At 67.0% G+C, this 11,217-nt stretch overlaps 2 protein-coding genes across 8 annotated transcripts; both read left to right on the top strand.

Moving 5' to 3' along the window:
* Window positions 1-2,529: 2,529 nt before the first annotated feature.
* Window positions 2,530-8,151, top strand: GIT1 (GIT ArfGAP 1). 4 transcript variants are annotated; one of them, XM_027660399.1, is made up of 21 exons: window positions 2,530-2,691; window positions 2,773-2,885; window positions 2,969-3,074; window positions 3,153-3,239; window positions 3,348-3,478; window positions 3,557-3,651; window positions 3,738-3,780; window positions 3,964-3,990; window positions 4,286-4,334; window positions 4,415-4,487; window positions 5,094-5,191; window positions 5,302-5,413; window positions 5,492-5,619; window positions 5,691-5,843; window positions 5,926-6,150; window positions 6,259-6,312; window positions 6,584-6,670; window positions 6,773-6,846; window positions 6,940-7,122; window positions 7,268-7,331; window positions 7,432-8,151. In XM_027660399.1, exons 1-21 carry the CDS (start codon window positions 2,545-2,547, stop codon window positions 7,642-7,644), a joined length of 2,262 nt encoding a protein of 753 aa, XP_027516200.1. In that variant the 5' UTR covers window positions 2,530-2,544; the 3' UTR covers window positions 7,645-8,151. The 4 variants fall into 4 exon arrangements, with proteins under 4 accessions (XP_027516200.1, XP_027516201.1, XP_027516202.1 ...); XM_027660400.1 differs by lacking the exon at window positions 3,964-3,990; XM_027660401.1 differs by lacking the exon at window positions 6,259-6,312.
* A 174-nt stretch (window positions 8,152-8,325) lies between these two features.
* ABHD15 (abhydrolase domain containing 15) lies at window positions 8,326-10,994 on the top strand. Of its 4 annotated transcripts, none has more exons than XM_027660411.1 (3): window positions 8,326-9,246; window positions 9,628-9,872; window positions 10,400-10,772. In XM_027660411.1, the coding sequence occupies exons 1-3, from the start codon at window positions 8,414-8,416 to the stop codon at window positions 10,672-10,674; spliced, it is 1,353 nt and encodes a 450-aa protein (XP_027516212.1). In that variant the 5' UTR covers window positions 8,326-8,413; the 3' UTR covers window positions 10,675-10,772. The 4 variants fall into 4 exon arrangements, with proteins under 4 accessions (XP_027516212.1, XP_027516213.1, XP_027516214.1 ...); XM_027660413.1 differs by having other exon boundaries at window positions 8,328-9,246; window positions 9,700-9,872; XM_027660412.1 differs by lacking the exon at window positions 9,628-9,872 and having other exon boundaries at window positions 10,400-10,994.
* Window positions 10,995-11,217: the final 223 nt, after the last annotated feature.

The raw sequence follows: 11,217 nt of genomic DNA, 5'->3' as shown, positions 1-11,217 counted from the left end.
TGCAACGCCCCTGCCGAAGCCCGTGACCCCCTTGGTGCACCCCCTTTACTCCTTTGGAATCTCCTAGTACGCCCCAAACATGACCCCGATGCCCCCCAATGCCCTCCTCCGTGCCGCTCCAGTGCACCCCGCCTTCACCCACCGCCCCCCTGCACCACCCACGGCGCTCACACCCCAGCGCGGGGGCTGCTGGCACAGGCTGGAGACGCGCCGGTCGGTGCTAGAGGCACCGATGACCCTGAAACGGCAGGATGAGAGGGGGAAACCCTCCTCCTCCCCCCAGCACCCCGCAGCCAGCACCCACCCTAGCTGGATCCGGACTTGGCGGTGCTGGCTGGATGAGCCGGGCGGCCGCCGCGCTGCAAGCCAGAGCCGAGCCTGGGCAAGACCATTCCCATTCCCCGGCGGTGCCGGTGCCCGCAGCCCCCACGCTGGGCACGCGCCCGTGGGCGTCACGGCGGGGTTGGCCCCCCCCGCAAACCCTGCCCGCGGTAGGGCTGGACCCCAAACCTGCCCGTGGCCAGTGCAGGTGGCCCCACGGCAATGAATGAACGGGTCTCTGAGCCGGCCCCGGAAAGCTGCCCGCGGGCCAAGGCTGTGCCGAAATTATTCCGGCCACGTGCCAGTGGCCGGATCCTGCCAGGAGAGCTGTCGGCACGCGTGGGCACGAGGCTGCCCTGCCTCCGGGCGTCCCCCGTGCCGGCGGGCAAGCGGGGGGCCAGGGGTTCCCGGGGCGGTGCCGGGGCTCCCTGCCGCGGCCGAGGGGAAATGGAAACCAGTTTCTTCCAATCTCTTATCGCCTGGCAGCCATGGGAGGAAATGAGTTATAAAGTCCAGAGGCCGTTTCCTACCACACCGGGAGCACCCGCTGTCGCTGCCAGGGATGTGCTGCCCTGCCCTGCATGGTGGGGTGCCCGTGGGGTGCCCTGATCCCTGTGCCCGAGCTCCCTTGGCCCCATGCAGGGATGCTGCCCGGCCCCAGCCCTACCATCATCACTGTGGGGCTGAGTGCTGGGGGTCCCACTGTCAGCCCACATTGCAGTGCAGGGGTGGAGGTGCCAGGAGCTCCCTTCAACTCCAGGATCTCCCCAGGGTTTGGGGTGTCCCTGTGCCAGCGCTCCCCCAGCTGCTGCAATGCCCACCCACATCCCACCACATCCCACCCCAGAGCGGGAGGGGGTGTTCCCTCAGGGGTGCTCTGGACCCGCCTGGATGGGGGGCCGCGGGCCGGCTCCCCCCGCACGGAGCGTCCTGTTCCCGGCGGTGCCCGTGGGCAGCGGGTGTGAAGGCACAGATGCCGCCGCACCGGCTGCCAAGGCGCTGCCATCTGTGTGCGTGGGGCTGCCAGGCTGGGGGGGGCCACCTCTCCCCTCCCTCGGCCACCCCACCCCGGCCCCAGGGCACTGCAGCATGGCAGGGTGCCGTACCCCCCTAAAACGGTGTCCTCAGGGCTCTGGGGGGTGTGTGGGGAGGGGTCCAGGACTCCGCAGGGAGGAAGGAAGTGGAGGAGGCTTGGCCGCCTGCCTGCCTGCCTTCCTCTGGGGGGTCGTGGGGCCGCTGTCACCCCTCAGGGCCATCGCGCTGGCCACCGCTGCCACCCCCCCCAGGCCCTGTAACCCCCGGGCTTGGGGCGTCTCCCTCCTATGGGGTAGCATGGTGTTTGTGTAGGACCTACAGAAACAAGGGGTGGTGGGGCTGGGCAGTGGGTTTCAGGGCTCCCCCGTGGTGCCCCGCAGAGGGGACACCCGGGAGTGGTTTGGCATCGTCACCCCGTGCCTGGCTGCGTTTCACGGGAGGGGAGTGCTGTGACCCAACGGGGGGGTCCCCAAATCCTGCCCTCATGCTGCTGTGGACAGCTGCAGCTCCACAGCCACCCCATGGGGTGAGACCCTGCAGTCCCCAGGACCCATTTTTGGGGTGTGGGTGTGGGGAGCTGCCGCCTGGCCGGGAGCAGTGCCCCCGCGAGTGCCGGGGTTGGTGCCAGCGCAGGGCCAGCGCGGCTGCTCAAACGGTCCTTTGTTCCCGGCGGGGACACAAAGGGCTCCAGTCCAGCCGGCCGGGGCCAGCGGCGGGGCTGGGGTGGCATGGCAGTGTGGGGGGCCGTGGCACCTGCCCTGGAGCCAGGGTGCCCTGGGGGGCTGGTCTGCACCGGGGTGCCGAGGTTGCAGATCCGGTGACCATCCTGTGTGGGAACCCACGAACTGGGGGTGCCCACCTACTGGGGAGGCACACTGCCCCTGTCCAGGACCCCCCAAACACCCAGCCAGGGGCTCAGGGGTGCGTGGCATCGCAGTGAGCCAGAGGGCCCCTGCTCAGGGTATGCTGGCATCGTCCCTGCCACTGGCCACCCTCCTGATGGTGGGGGGCCAAACCTTGCCCCCCTTTTGGCTGGTGGTTGCTATGGGAAACCTGTGGGTTTCCCCTGGTGATGGGCTGAGCCCCTCTCCATCTGCGGGGAAATGGTTGCTGTGGCAACGCATCCCCCCTGCGGGATGGATGGATGGGGAGGGGACTGCTTGGGGAGGGGACACCCGCTGAGACCCCATGCCACCCTCAGACCCTGGCTGGGCGTCGATCAACCGTGGGGTGCTCATCTGTGACGAGTGCTGCAGCGTGCACCGCAGCCTGGGCCGCCACATCTCCATCGTCAAGCACCTGCGCCACAGCCCCTGGCCCGCCACCCTTCTCCAGGTGGGTTCTGGGGCCACAGGAACGTGGGGAGATGCACAGTGGGACCCCCCATGCCCACTGGGCCCTGCCTGTCCCCCGTAGATGGTGCACACCTTGGCGAGCAATGGGGCCAACTCCATCTGGGAGCACTCGCTGCTGGATCCGGCGCAGGTGCAGAGCGGGCGCCGGAAGGCAAACCCCCAGGACAAAGTGCAGTGAGTGCCCCCTGTACTGTGGGGAGGGGGTCAGCACTGTCTGGGACCCCACTCCTCACCTTAAAACCTGCTGCCCCCCTCAGCCCCACCAAGTCGGAGTTCATCCGTGCCAAGTACCAGATGCTGGCCTTCGTCCACAAGCTGCCCTGCCGGGATGACGACGGCGTCACTGCCAAGGACCTCAGCAAGGTGGAGTGGGGGCTCAGGGACCCTCCCCCCCTTGGCCGGGGGAGTAGATTGCCCCATTACCAGCTCTCTCCTCCACAGCAATTGCACTCGAGCGTGCGGACGGGCAACCTGGAGACCTGCCTGCGCCTGCTCTCGCTGGGTGCCCAGGCCAACTTCTTCCACCCGGTGAGCGCTGGTGGGGCTTGGGGGCTCTGGGGGCAGTGCAGGGCTTGGGGGTCCCCAGAGCCCTATCCCAGAGGCAGGCTGTGGGTCTGAGGCTGCCCATGCCTGCAGGAGAAGGGCACCACACCACTGCATGTGGCCGCCAAGGCCGGGCAGATCCTACAGGCAGAGCTGCTGGTGGTCTATGGTGCCGACCCTGGGGCACCCGACGTGAACGGCCGGACCCCCATTGACTATGCCAGGTGAGGGCGGGGAAGGGGGGTCACCCCTGCCTGCACTCCCACCTAGGGTGGGCGTTACCCCTGCCCACCCTCCCACAGGCAGGCAGCCCAGCACGAGCTGGCAGAGCGGCTGGTGGAGTGCCAGTACGAGCTGACCGACCGGCTGGCCTTCTACCTCTGCGGCAGGAAGCCGGGTGAGTGTGCGAGTCCTGGGGTGGGGAGGTTACCCTGGGGGAAAGGGGGGCACGAGGCCCCGCTCAACACCCCTCTCTTTGCACAGACCACAAGAATGGGCACTACATCATCCCACAGATGGCTGACAGGTGAGTGCCGGTGCCCGCGGCCCTGCCACCCTGTCCCATGTCCCCCCCGGCGTCCCCGCTGGGCTGAGGGGGGGACCCCTGTCACTGGAGCATCCCTGGTGGGGTGGGGGGGGTCAGCGTGCCCGCGCGTTTAACGTCCGCCTTTATCCTGTTCTTCCCTCCGCTGCCTTCTCCGGAGCGCAGGGTGCGCCCAAAGTGCATGGCACAGAGGTATTGTCTGCTCGGCTCTTGGCTCTGGGGGCCCCCCATGCCACTGGCATGGGCCCCCCCTGCAGCCCCGGCCGCTCGGCCCAGCCCAGCACCTGGGGGGCACTCGGGGAGGGGGGTCCCGCTCGTCTTCTGCCACCTCGTCCCCCTGTGCCTGCCCGCCAGCCCTGCTTGGTGAAGCCCCCAGTGCCTGAGGGGGGGTCCCTGTCCTGGTGGGGTACAGTTGGGGACTGTTTTGGTGGGAATGGGACAGGAATAACCCCCACTTCATGTCTCCCCCCCTCCCTGCACCCCACAGCCTGGACCTCTCTGAGCTGGCCAAGGCAGCCAAGAAGAAGCTGCAGGCGGTGAGTGGGGGCCGGGGCGGGGCTGGGGGTCCCGCCTGCTCCCCCCATCCTGCCTGACGCCGTCCCCTGTCCTGCTGCAGCTCAGCAACCGCCTCTTTGAGGAGCTGGCCATGGACGTCTACGACGAGGTGGACCGTCGGGAGAACGACGCGGGTGAGCGGCGGGCGCGGGGTGCAGCCCCCCAGGGCTGGAGCGGGCGTCACTGGCGCGGGGAGGAGCAGCTCAGTAGTGTGGCTGAGCCCTTCGCTCCCCCCTCCCTGGATGCGTCCGCCGGGACCGCAGGCCCCTCCTTCTTCATTCCTCTGGCCGGGGAGGTTTGCTCAGCGCGAGGGGCCGCCGCTGGGTGCTGGGGCTGGGGTGCTGCCGGAGGTGGGTGCTGGGACCCCCAGGGATGGGAACTCAGCCTGGAGGGGTGCCCTTGGTCTGGGGGATGGCGGGGGGGGGCACCCCGTTTCCATGGCGAGGTGGGTGCCAACAGAAACGACAAACCCTCTCCCCACTGGCTCGGGGTGGCGAGCTGGTGCCCCAAGGAGCGAGGAGCAGGGGGTCCCTGCTGGGGGGCGCAGGGGGGACCCCAGCTCTGTGGGGTGGCTGAGGGAGGCAATTCCTGTCAGCCCGGCTGGGCTCCGCTCCCAGCCCCAGCAGGCTGGCCCTGCGCCTGCGCCTGCGTCCTGCCAGCTCAGGCCCCACAGCCTGCTTGTCCAGGGGGGTCCAGCCCCTGTAGCCCCTCGGAATCTGACACCAGGTGCCTTCCTGCAGTCTGGCTGACAACGCAGAACCACAGCACGCTGGTGACAGAGCGCAGTGCCGTCCCCTTCCTCCCTGTCAACCCTGAGTACTCAGCCACACGAAACCAGGTGAGCCCTTCCCCCCAGGCCTCATGGTTTCCCCCCTGCAAGGCCTTGTGACCCCCCCCTCGTGCACCCAGACCTCTGCTCACCCCCTTTTCCCCGCCTCCTACCCCCAGGGCCGGCAGAAGCTGGCCAGGTTCAATGCCAGGGAGTTTGCCACCTTGCTCATTGACATCCTTGGGGAAGCCAAGCGCCGACAGCAAGGGAAGAGTCTGTTGAGCCCCACAGGTAAGGGACAGAGGGCAATGAGGGGGAGCTGAGCATCCCTCCCCACCCTATGCTCAGCACCCCCTTGCCTTCCCCCAGACGCCCTCGACTACTCGCTGCGGAGCCAGAGTGACCTGGACGACCAGCACGACTACGACAGCGTCGCGTCCGACGAGGACACGGACCAGGAGCTGCTGCGCAACGCCTCCCGCAACAACCGTGCCAGGGTGAGCCCTGGACCCCACCTGGACCCCCGACCTGGCTGTGGGATCCCGATGCTGAACCCCTTTCCCCACAGAGCATGGACTCCTCCGACCTGTCGGACGGCCCCATCACGCTGCAGGAATACCTGGAGGTGAAGAAGGCTCTGGCTGCCTCTGAAGCCAAGGTGCAGCAGCTGATGAAGGTGAACAACAGCCTGAGCGATGAGCTGCGCCGGCTGCAGCGTGAGGTGGGTATGGGGCCGGCAGGACCCCCCCCTTCATTGTATTCCACTCCTTGCTGAAGCCTCCTCCTGCTCCTCCTGGCTGCAGATCCACAAGCTGCAGGCAGAGAACACGCAGATCCGGCAGCAGAGTGGTCCTGCACACCCAACCCCGGCCCCCAGCGAGCGGCCAGAGCACGGGCACCCCCCTGGCACGGCCCCCACACACCGCCGGGACCGCCAGGCCTTCTCCATGTACGAGCCGGGCTCGGTGCTGAAGCCCTTTGGGCAGCCGGTGGAGGAGCTGGTGACACGGCTGCCCTTCGGCCCTGGCGTGAGTGTGCTGGGGCAGGCGGGTGGGTTTGGGGTGCAGCCGCCTCCCCAGCCCTGTAGGGTGCTGGGTCCTGTCCCCGCGGGGCCGTAACCTTTCGTGTGTCACCAGGAGGTGGAGGACGAGGCTCTGTACTCCATGCACATCCCGGCCAGCGTGTACCGGGTAAGGGGGCCGCAGCGGGGGCGGCTCCTGCATGGGATGTGGTGGCTGTCGCCTGCCCAGGATGTGGCCTTTGGGATGTCCTGTCCCCCCACCGCCCTGAACCCTACTGGGTCAGGCCGGGGACCTCCCCAAGGGACGGCGGCTGTGGGATGTTCCTGCATGCAGGGTGGCGGTGTCCCCTGTGCTCGTCCTCCCCTGCACGTCACCGAGGTCGGCTCCAAACCCTTCTGCACCCTGTTCAGCACCAGCTTCCCCTCTGTTCCCCCTCCAGATCCGGAAAGGTCCATCTGCCTCCTCGATGCCCTTTCCCCCATCCTCCCCGCTGCTCTCCTGCCAACCGGATGGTGCCCGGCACATGGTGATGTACTGGGGAGGGGGGGTAACTCTTGGGGTGGGGAGACCCCTGGCCCTGCCTGGGTTTGGGCTGGGCAGGGCTTGATGCTGTTCCTCTGCCCTGCAGAGCAAGCTGGACCGGCACGGCAGCGGCACCGACAGCGACTACGACAACACGCAGGGGGGTGAGGTCCTGATCAGGTCAGTGCTGGGGCCGGGGGCTGTGCCAGGGAACATGGGGACACACGGAAATGCAGTTGACACTGACCTCAGGGGGTTGGTCGGTCCCTGCAGCATGGAGGGCAAGCGGTTTGTGGAACTGAGCAAGGATGAGGACTTCCCCCATGAGCTGGACCCGCTGGACGGGGAGCTGGACCCTGGACTGCCCAGCACAGAGGACGTCATCCTCAAGACTGAGCAGGTCACCAAGAACATCCAGGAGCTGCTGCGGGCGGCGCAGGAGTCCAAACATGACAGGTGGGACTGGTGCACAGCCTTGGGGTCCCTCTGGACCCCCAGACCAAGGGGCTGTGGTCACACAGGGCCATCCCTGCCACCCTCTATGGTCGGGAGCCATGGTCTCCTGCAATGCTCACTGCTTACCCTTTCTCCTTGCCCCCAGTTTCGTACCCTGCTCAGAGAAGATCCACTCAGCTGTGACAGAGATGGCATCGCTATTCCCTAAGGTAAGAGGAGTGGTGTGTCCCTGGGTTGGGGATGGTCCCCACCAGACACTGTCAGCTTCCTGGGCATGGGTTCTGATGCTGGTGCTGTGCCCTGCTGCAGAAGCCGGCTCTGGAGACGGTGCGGAGCTCCCTGCGGCTGCTCAACGCCAGCGCCTACCGGCTGCAGAGCGAGTGCCGCAAGACCGTGCCCCCCGAGCCAGGCGCCACCGTGGACTACCAGCTCCTGACCCAGCAGGTCATCCAGTGTGCCTACGACATCGCCAAGGCCGCCAAGCAGCTGGTCACCATCACCACTCGCGAGAAGAAGCAGTGAGCGCCAGCCCGCGCCTCCCCCCCGCGTGTCCCCCGGCCCCCACGCTCTCTGTCTCTCCCTTCCCTCCGGCAGCAGCCACCACCTGGGGCGAGCGTGGCTGCAAGTGGCCTTTTTGGGGAGCTGGGGCACGGGGCGAGCTCACCATGCCCCCTGCGCTGTCAAGGAGCTGGTGCTCGGCCTGCGGGGTAGGTGCCTGCGTCCCCCTGTACAGCCCCCTGCCCGCCCCGTGGCACGCGCCTAACTTATCCTGTACAGTACATAGCCTGTGTAGCTGTCCATGGCGGCGGTGGCCTTGTACCCCCACCCCCCACAAAGCCCCTCTCTGGGTGGCCGGTACCCCCGGGGCCACCCACGGCATTACACTGGACTGGGACGCCCGTGGGCCCCCCCTTCCCGGGCGTCCTGAACCCCTCCCCGGGTGTCCTGCCCCTCGCCGGGGCTGCGCTCCCCACTGTAAGATGTGTCCTTGTAAATTTGTATCAATAAAGTTGTGAGCATTGCACGGGCCCCCTGCCCTGCTCCCATGCCCATGGAGGGTCCCTTCCCCCTGGACCGTGGGTTCACCCCTCCCCAGCGCCAGGCAGGGCTTGGCCACGTGTCCCTCCCGTTTCACCCAGTCCCCTTGGCCCCGCTGGCGGCTGCTCACGCCACCCCCAGCACAGCCCTGCTGTTTGCCCAGCCCCGGGGCTGGGCTTTCCCAGCACGGCCCCGCCATCGCTCTGCGAACCCGCAGAGCACCGGGTCTGCCGGCTGGGGCTCTGCTGCCTCCATGCTGTTCCCAGAGGGTTTGGTGGCCGCAGCCACAGTGCTCGTGGTACTGGGCCTCCTGGCTTGGTGCCTTTGGGAAGGGAGGCTGGAGGTGCCTGGAGACTTGGCAGAGGAGGAGGAGGAAGAGGAGGGGATCCCCTTCATGGCCGAGGAGGGCTCAGGGCGCTGCCGGCTGCTGTGCAAGCCCTCGGCTCTGGCCCAGCACCTGGTGCGGAGCTTGGGGCGGTCGGCGTCGCTGTGGGGGGGACGGTGGCCATGGCCACGCTGGCCTCAGCTCCAGATGCTGCAGCAGCTCCTGCAGCCGCCTGAGCCGGAGCCAGTGGTGGCCCGGGAGCTCCTGCAGCTCTCTGACGCTGGGCTGGTGGCCCTGGACTGGCTGGTGGGACCGTGGGGGGCTGTGGGTGGCAGTGGGGGAGTCTCCAGCCCGGTGCTGCTACTAATCCCCAATGCTGCTGGGAAGGTGACGGGGGGGCTGTTGCAGCTGGGGCTGCGGGCGCTGGAGCGGGGCTTCATCCCCGTCATCTTCAACCGCCGGGGCCACAACGGCTGCCCCCTCACCACCCCCCGGCTCCAGCCCTTTGGAGACCCCGGGGACCTGAGGGAGGCCGTGACCTACCTGCGGTGCCGGCACCCCACTGCCTCGCTGCTGGCCGTCAGCGAGGGCTCAGGCTCGGGGCTGCTGCTCGCCTACCTGGGGGAGAGTGGCTCCTCCAGCTGCCTGGCTGCCGCCGCCTGCCTCTCCCCCATCTTCCGTGGCCGGGACTGGTTTGAGGCTGCGATGCCCTGGCTCTACGAGTGGCCGCTGCTCCTCCACCTCAAGCAGGGATTAAGCAGGTCAGTGAGGTCCCTTGGGCTTGGGAAGGTGGAGGGGGGTATCCCGGGAACCCCTCATTTATCTTTAGGGGTGTGCATGCAGTTCAGCACCCAGAGCCCCAGCGCCAGGGCAGAGGTGCTGAGGGCAGCAAAACGTGCTGGTTAATGAACACCAGCCTGGAGGCAGCTGCCATGGGGCCAGCCGGGCCACCACCTGTGTCCCCAGCCCTTCAGAGGCTGAGGCAGCTTCCCAGCGTCCCTGGGCTGGGAAATCTGTCACCACTGTGGGGGGTGGTGAAGCCCCTGTGTGGTGCTGGACTCCGAGGGGGTGAGTGGGGCTGGCCACTCTCCCTGTACTGTCGCTTCTCCCCAGCAACTGACACCGCGTTATTGGCCCTGCAGGGCTTTGGGAGGGACCATGATGTCAACCCACAGCTGGATAGGGGGCTGTGACTGCTGCCCTCCCTTCCTAAGGCGTCTAGGTCCCCTGTTGCCCAACACAGCCAGGCTGGAGCAGCCCAAGGACGGGAGACACACCACCCTGGGCCAAGGCCTTGAGCAAGTGGCACCTCCCTGGGCAGTGCTGAGACCTTTGTGGGGGCAACAGGGCCCTGCTGGTGGGCAAATGGGAGCCAAAAAAAATGCAGGTAAACCCTGAAACGCTGGGGCAAACAGGTGGCAGGTCAAGCTGTGGCAAGGCTCAGATGGGTGCAGAAGGCACAGTGCTTACTGCGGGGATGGAGTATTGGGGGGTGGGCAGTAGGGTGTCTGCCCCCCTCCCCATTTCCCAATACCCATTGCAAATGCTGCTGTCACGGCAACGGAGCAGAGTGCTGGCTGCCTACCGTTGCCATGGCACCCGGGCTGCGCTGTGGGGACCCTCCAGCATCCTCGGCAAGGTGCCGGAATGGGACCCCCGAACCACCTCTGGGGTAGGGGGTGGTGGGGTGTGCTTGAGATCACCCCCAGTTCCTATCTGCTGGGCCGCGGCTGGCGCAGAGCCCATGGCAGCACCCCCGCAGCTCCCAGCCCCCGGGTGCATCCCTGGGGCCCTCAGCAGTGTCAGCCAGCCCCTGCGGGATCCCCATGTCCCCCCAGCCCACGGCAACATCCCCGCAGTCCCCCACGGCATCCCCTCAGCCCCCAGCCCACGGCGGCCGCCCCGTCCCCGCAGGTACGCGGGGTCCCTGGCCGAAGCGGTGGACATGGACAGGCTGCTGGGCAGCCGCTCGCTGCGGGAGCTGGAGGAATCCCTCTTCTGCCGGACCCGGAGCCGCCCCACGAGCTGGGAGGTCTACTGGGAACGCAACGAGCCCCTGCGCGACGCGGACGAGGCGGCCGTGCCGGTGCTGTGCCTGTGCAGCGCCGACGACCCCGTGCGCGGCCCCCCGGCCCGCAGCCTGCCCATGGAGCTCTTCCGCAGCAGCCCCTACTTCTTCCTGCTGCTGACCCCGCGCGGGGGGCACTGTGGCTTCCCCCGCCGGGCACCGGGGCGCTGCTGGGGCCACGAGGCCGTGCTGGAGTATTTCAGGGCCATGGCCGAGTTCCTCCGGGCGGAGGAGCGCAGGAAGGGGCAGCCGCGGCCCCGCAGGTGGGGGGGGCCCGCCGTCGAGCCCCCCGTGTTCACCTGGCAGAGGTCCTACACGCGGTAGACCCCCTTCCCTGGGGGGCTCAGAAAGGCAGGCAGACACTCCGTGTACTAAAATTACTTTATTACAGTTGATTTTTTTTTTTTAACATTTCCTTTGCTATGATACAAAGGATACTTACAAACAAAATATTACATATGACCTTATTTTTTTTTTCTCTTCTCTTATTTTCTGACAACTTGGTAACAGCTTTAAATGCACAATCTATACAATTAATACAGGTTATATATGAGCTATAATGTATGTTGAACCAGAAGAATACCAGAATACTGACAATATACTGTACATTAAGCCTTACCAGTTAGTGCTCGTGGCATTTTCTACAAGAAGGAAAACGCACACC

The sequence above is a fragment of the Corapipo altera genome, unplaced genomic scaffold (genome assembly GCF_003945725.1).
Source record: "Corapipo altera isolate COAL_440 unplaced genomic scaffold, ASM394572v1 271, whole genome shotgun sequence".
Classification (NCBI taxonomy): domain Eukaryota; kingdom Metazoa; phylum Chordata; class Aves; order Passeriformes; family Pipridae; genus Corapipo; species Corapipo altera.
Note: the sequence above shows the minus strand (reverse complement) of the source record. Positions and strands in the feature narration are given on the sequence as shown.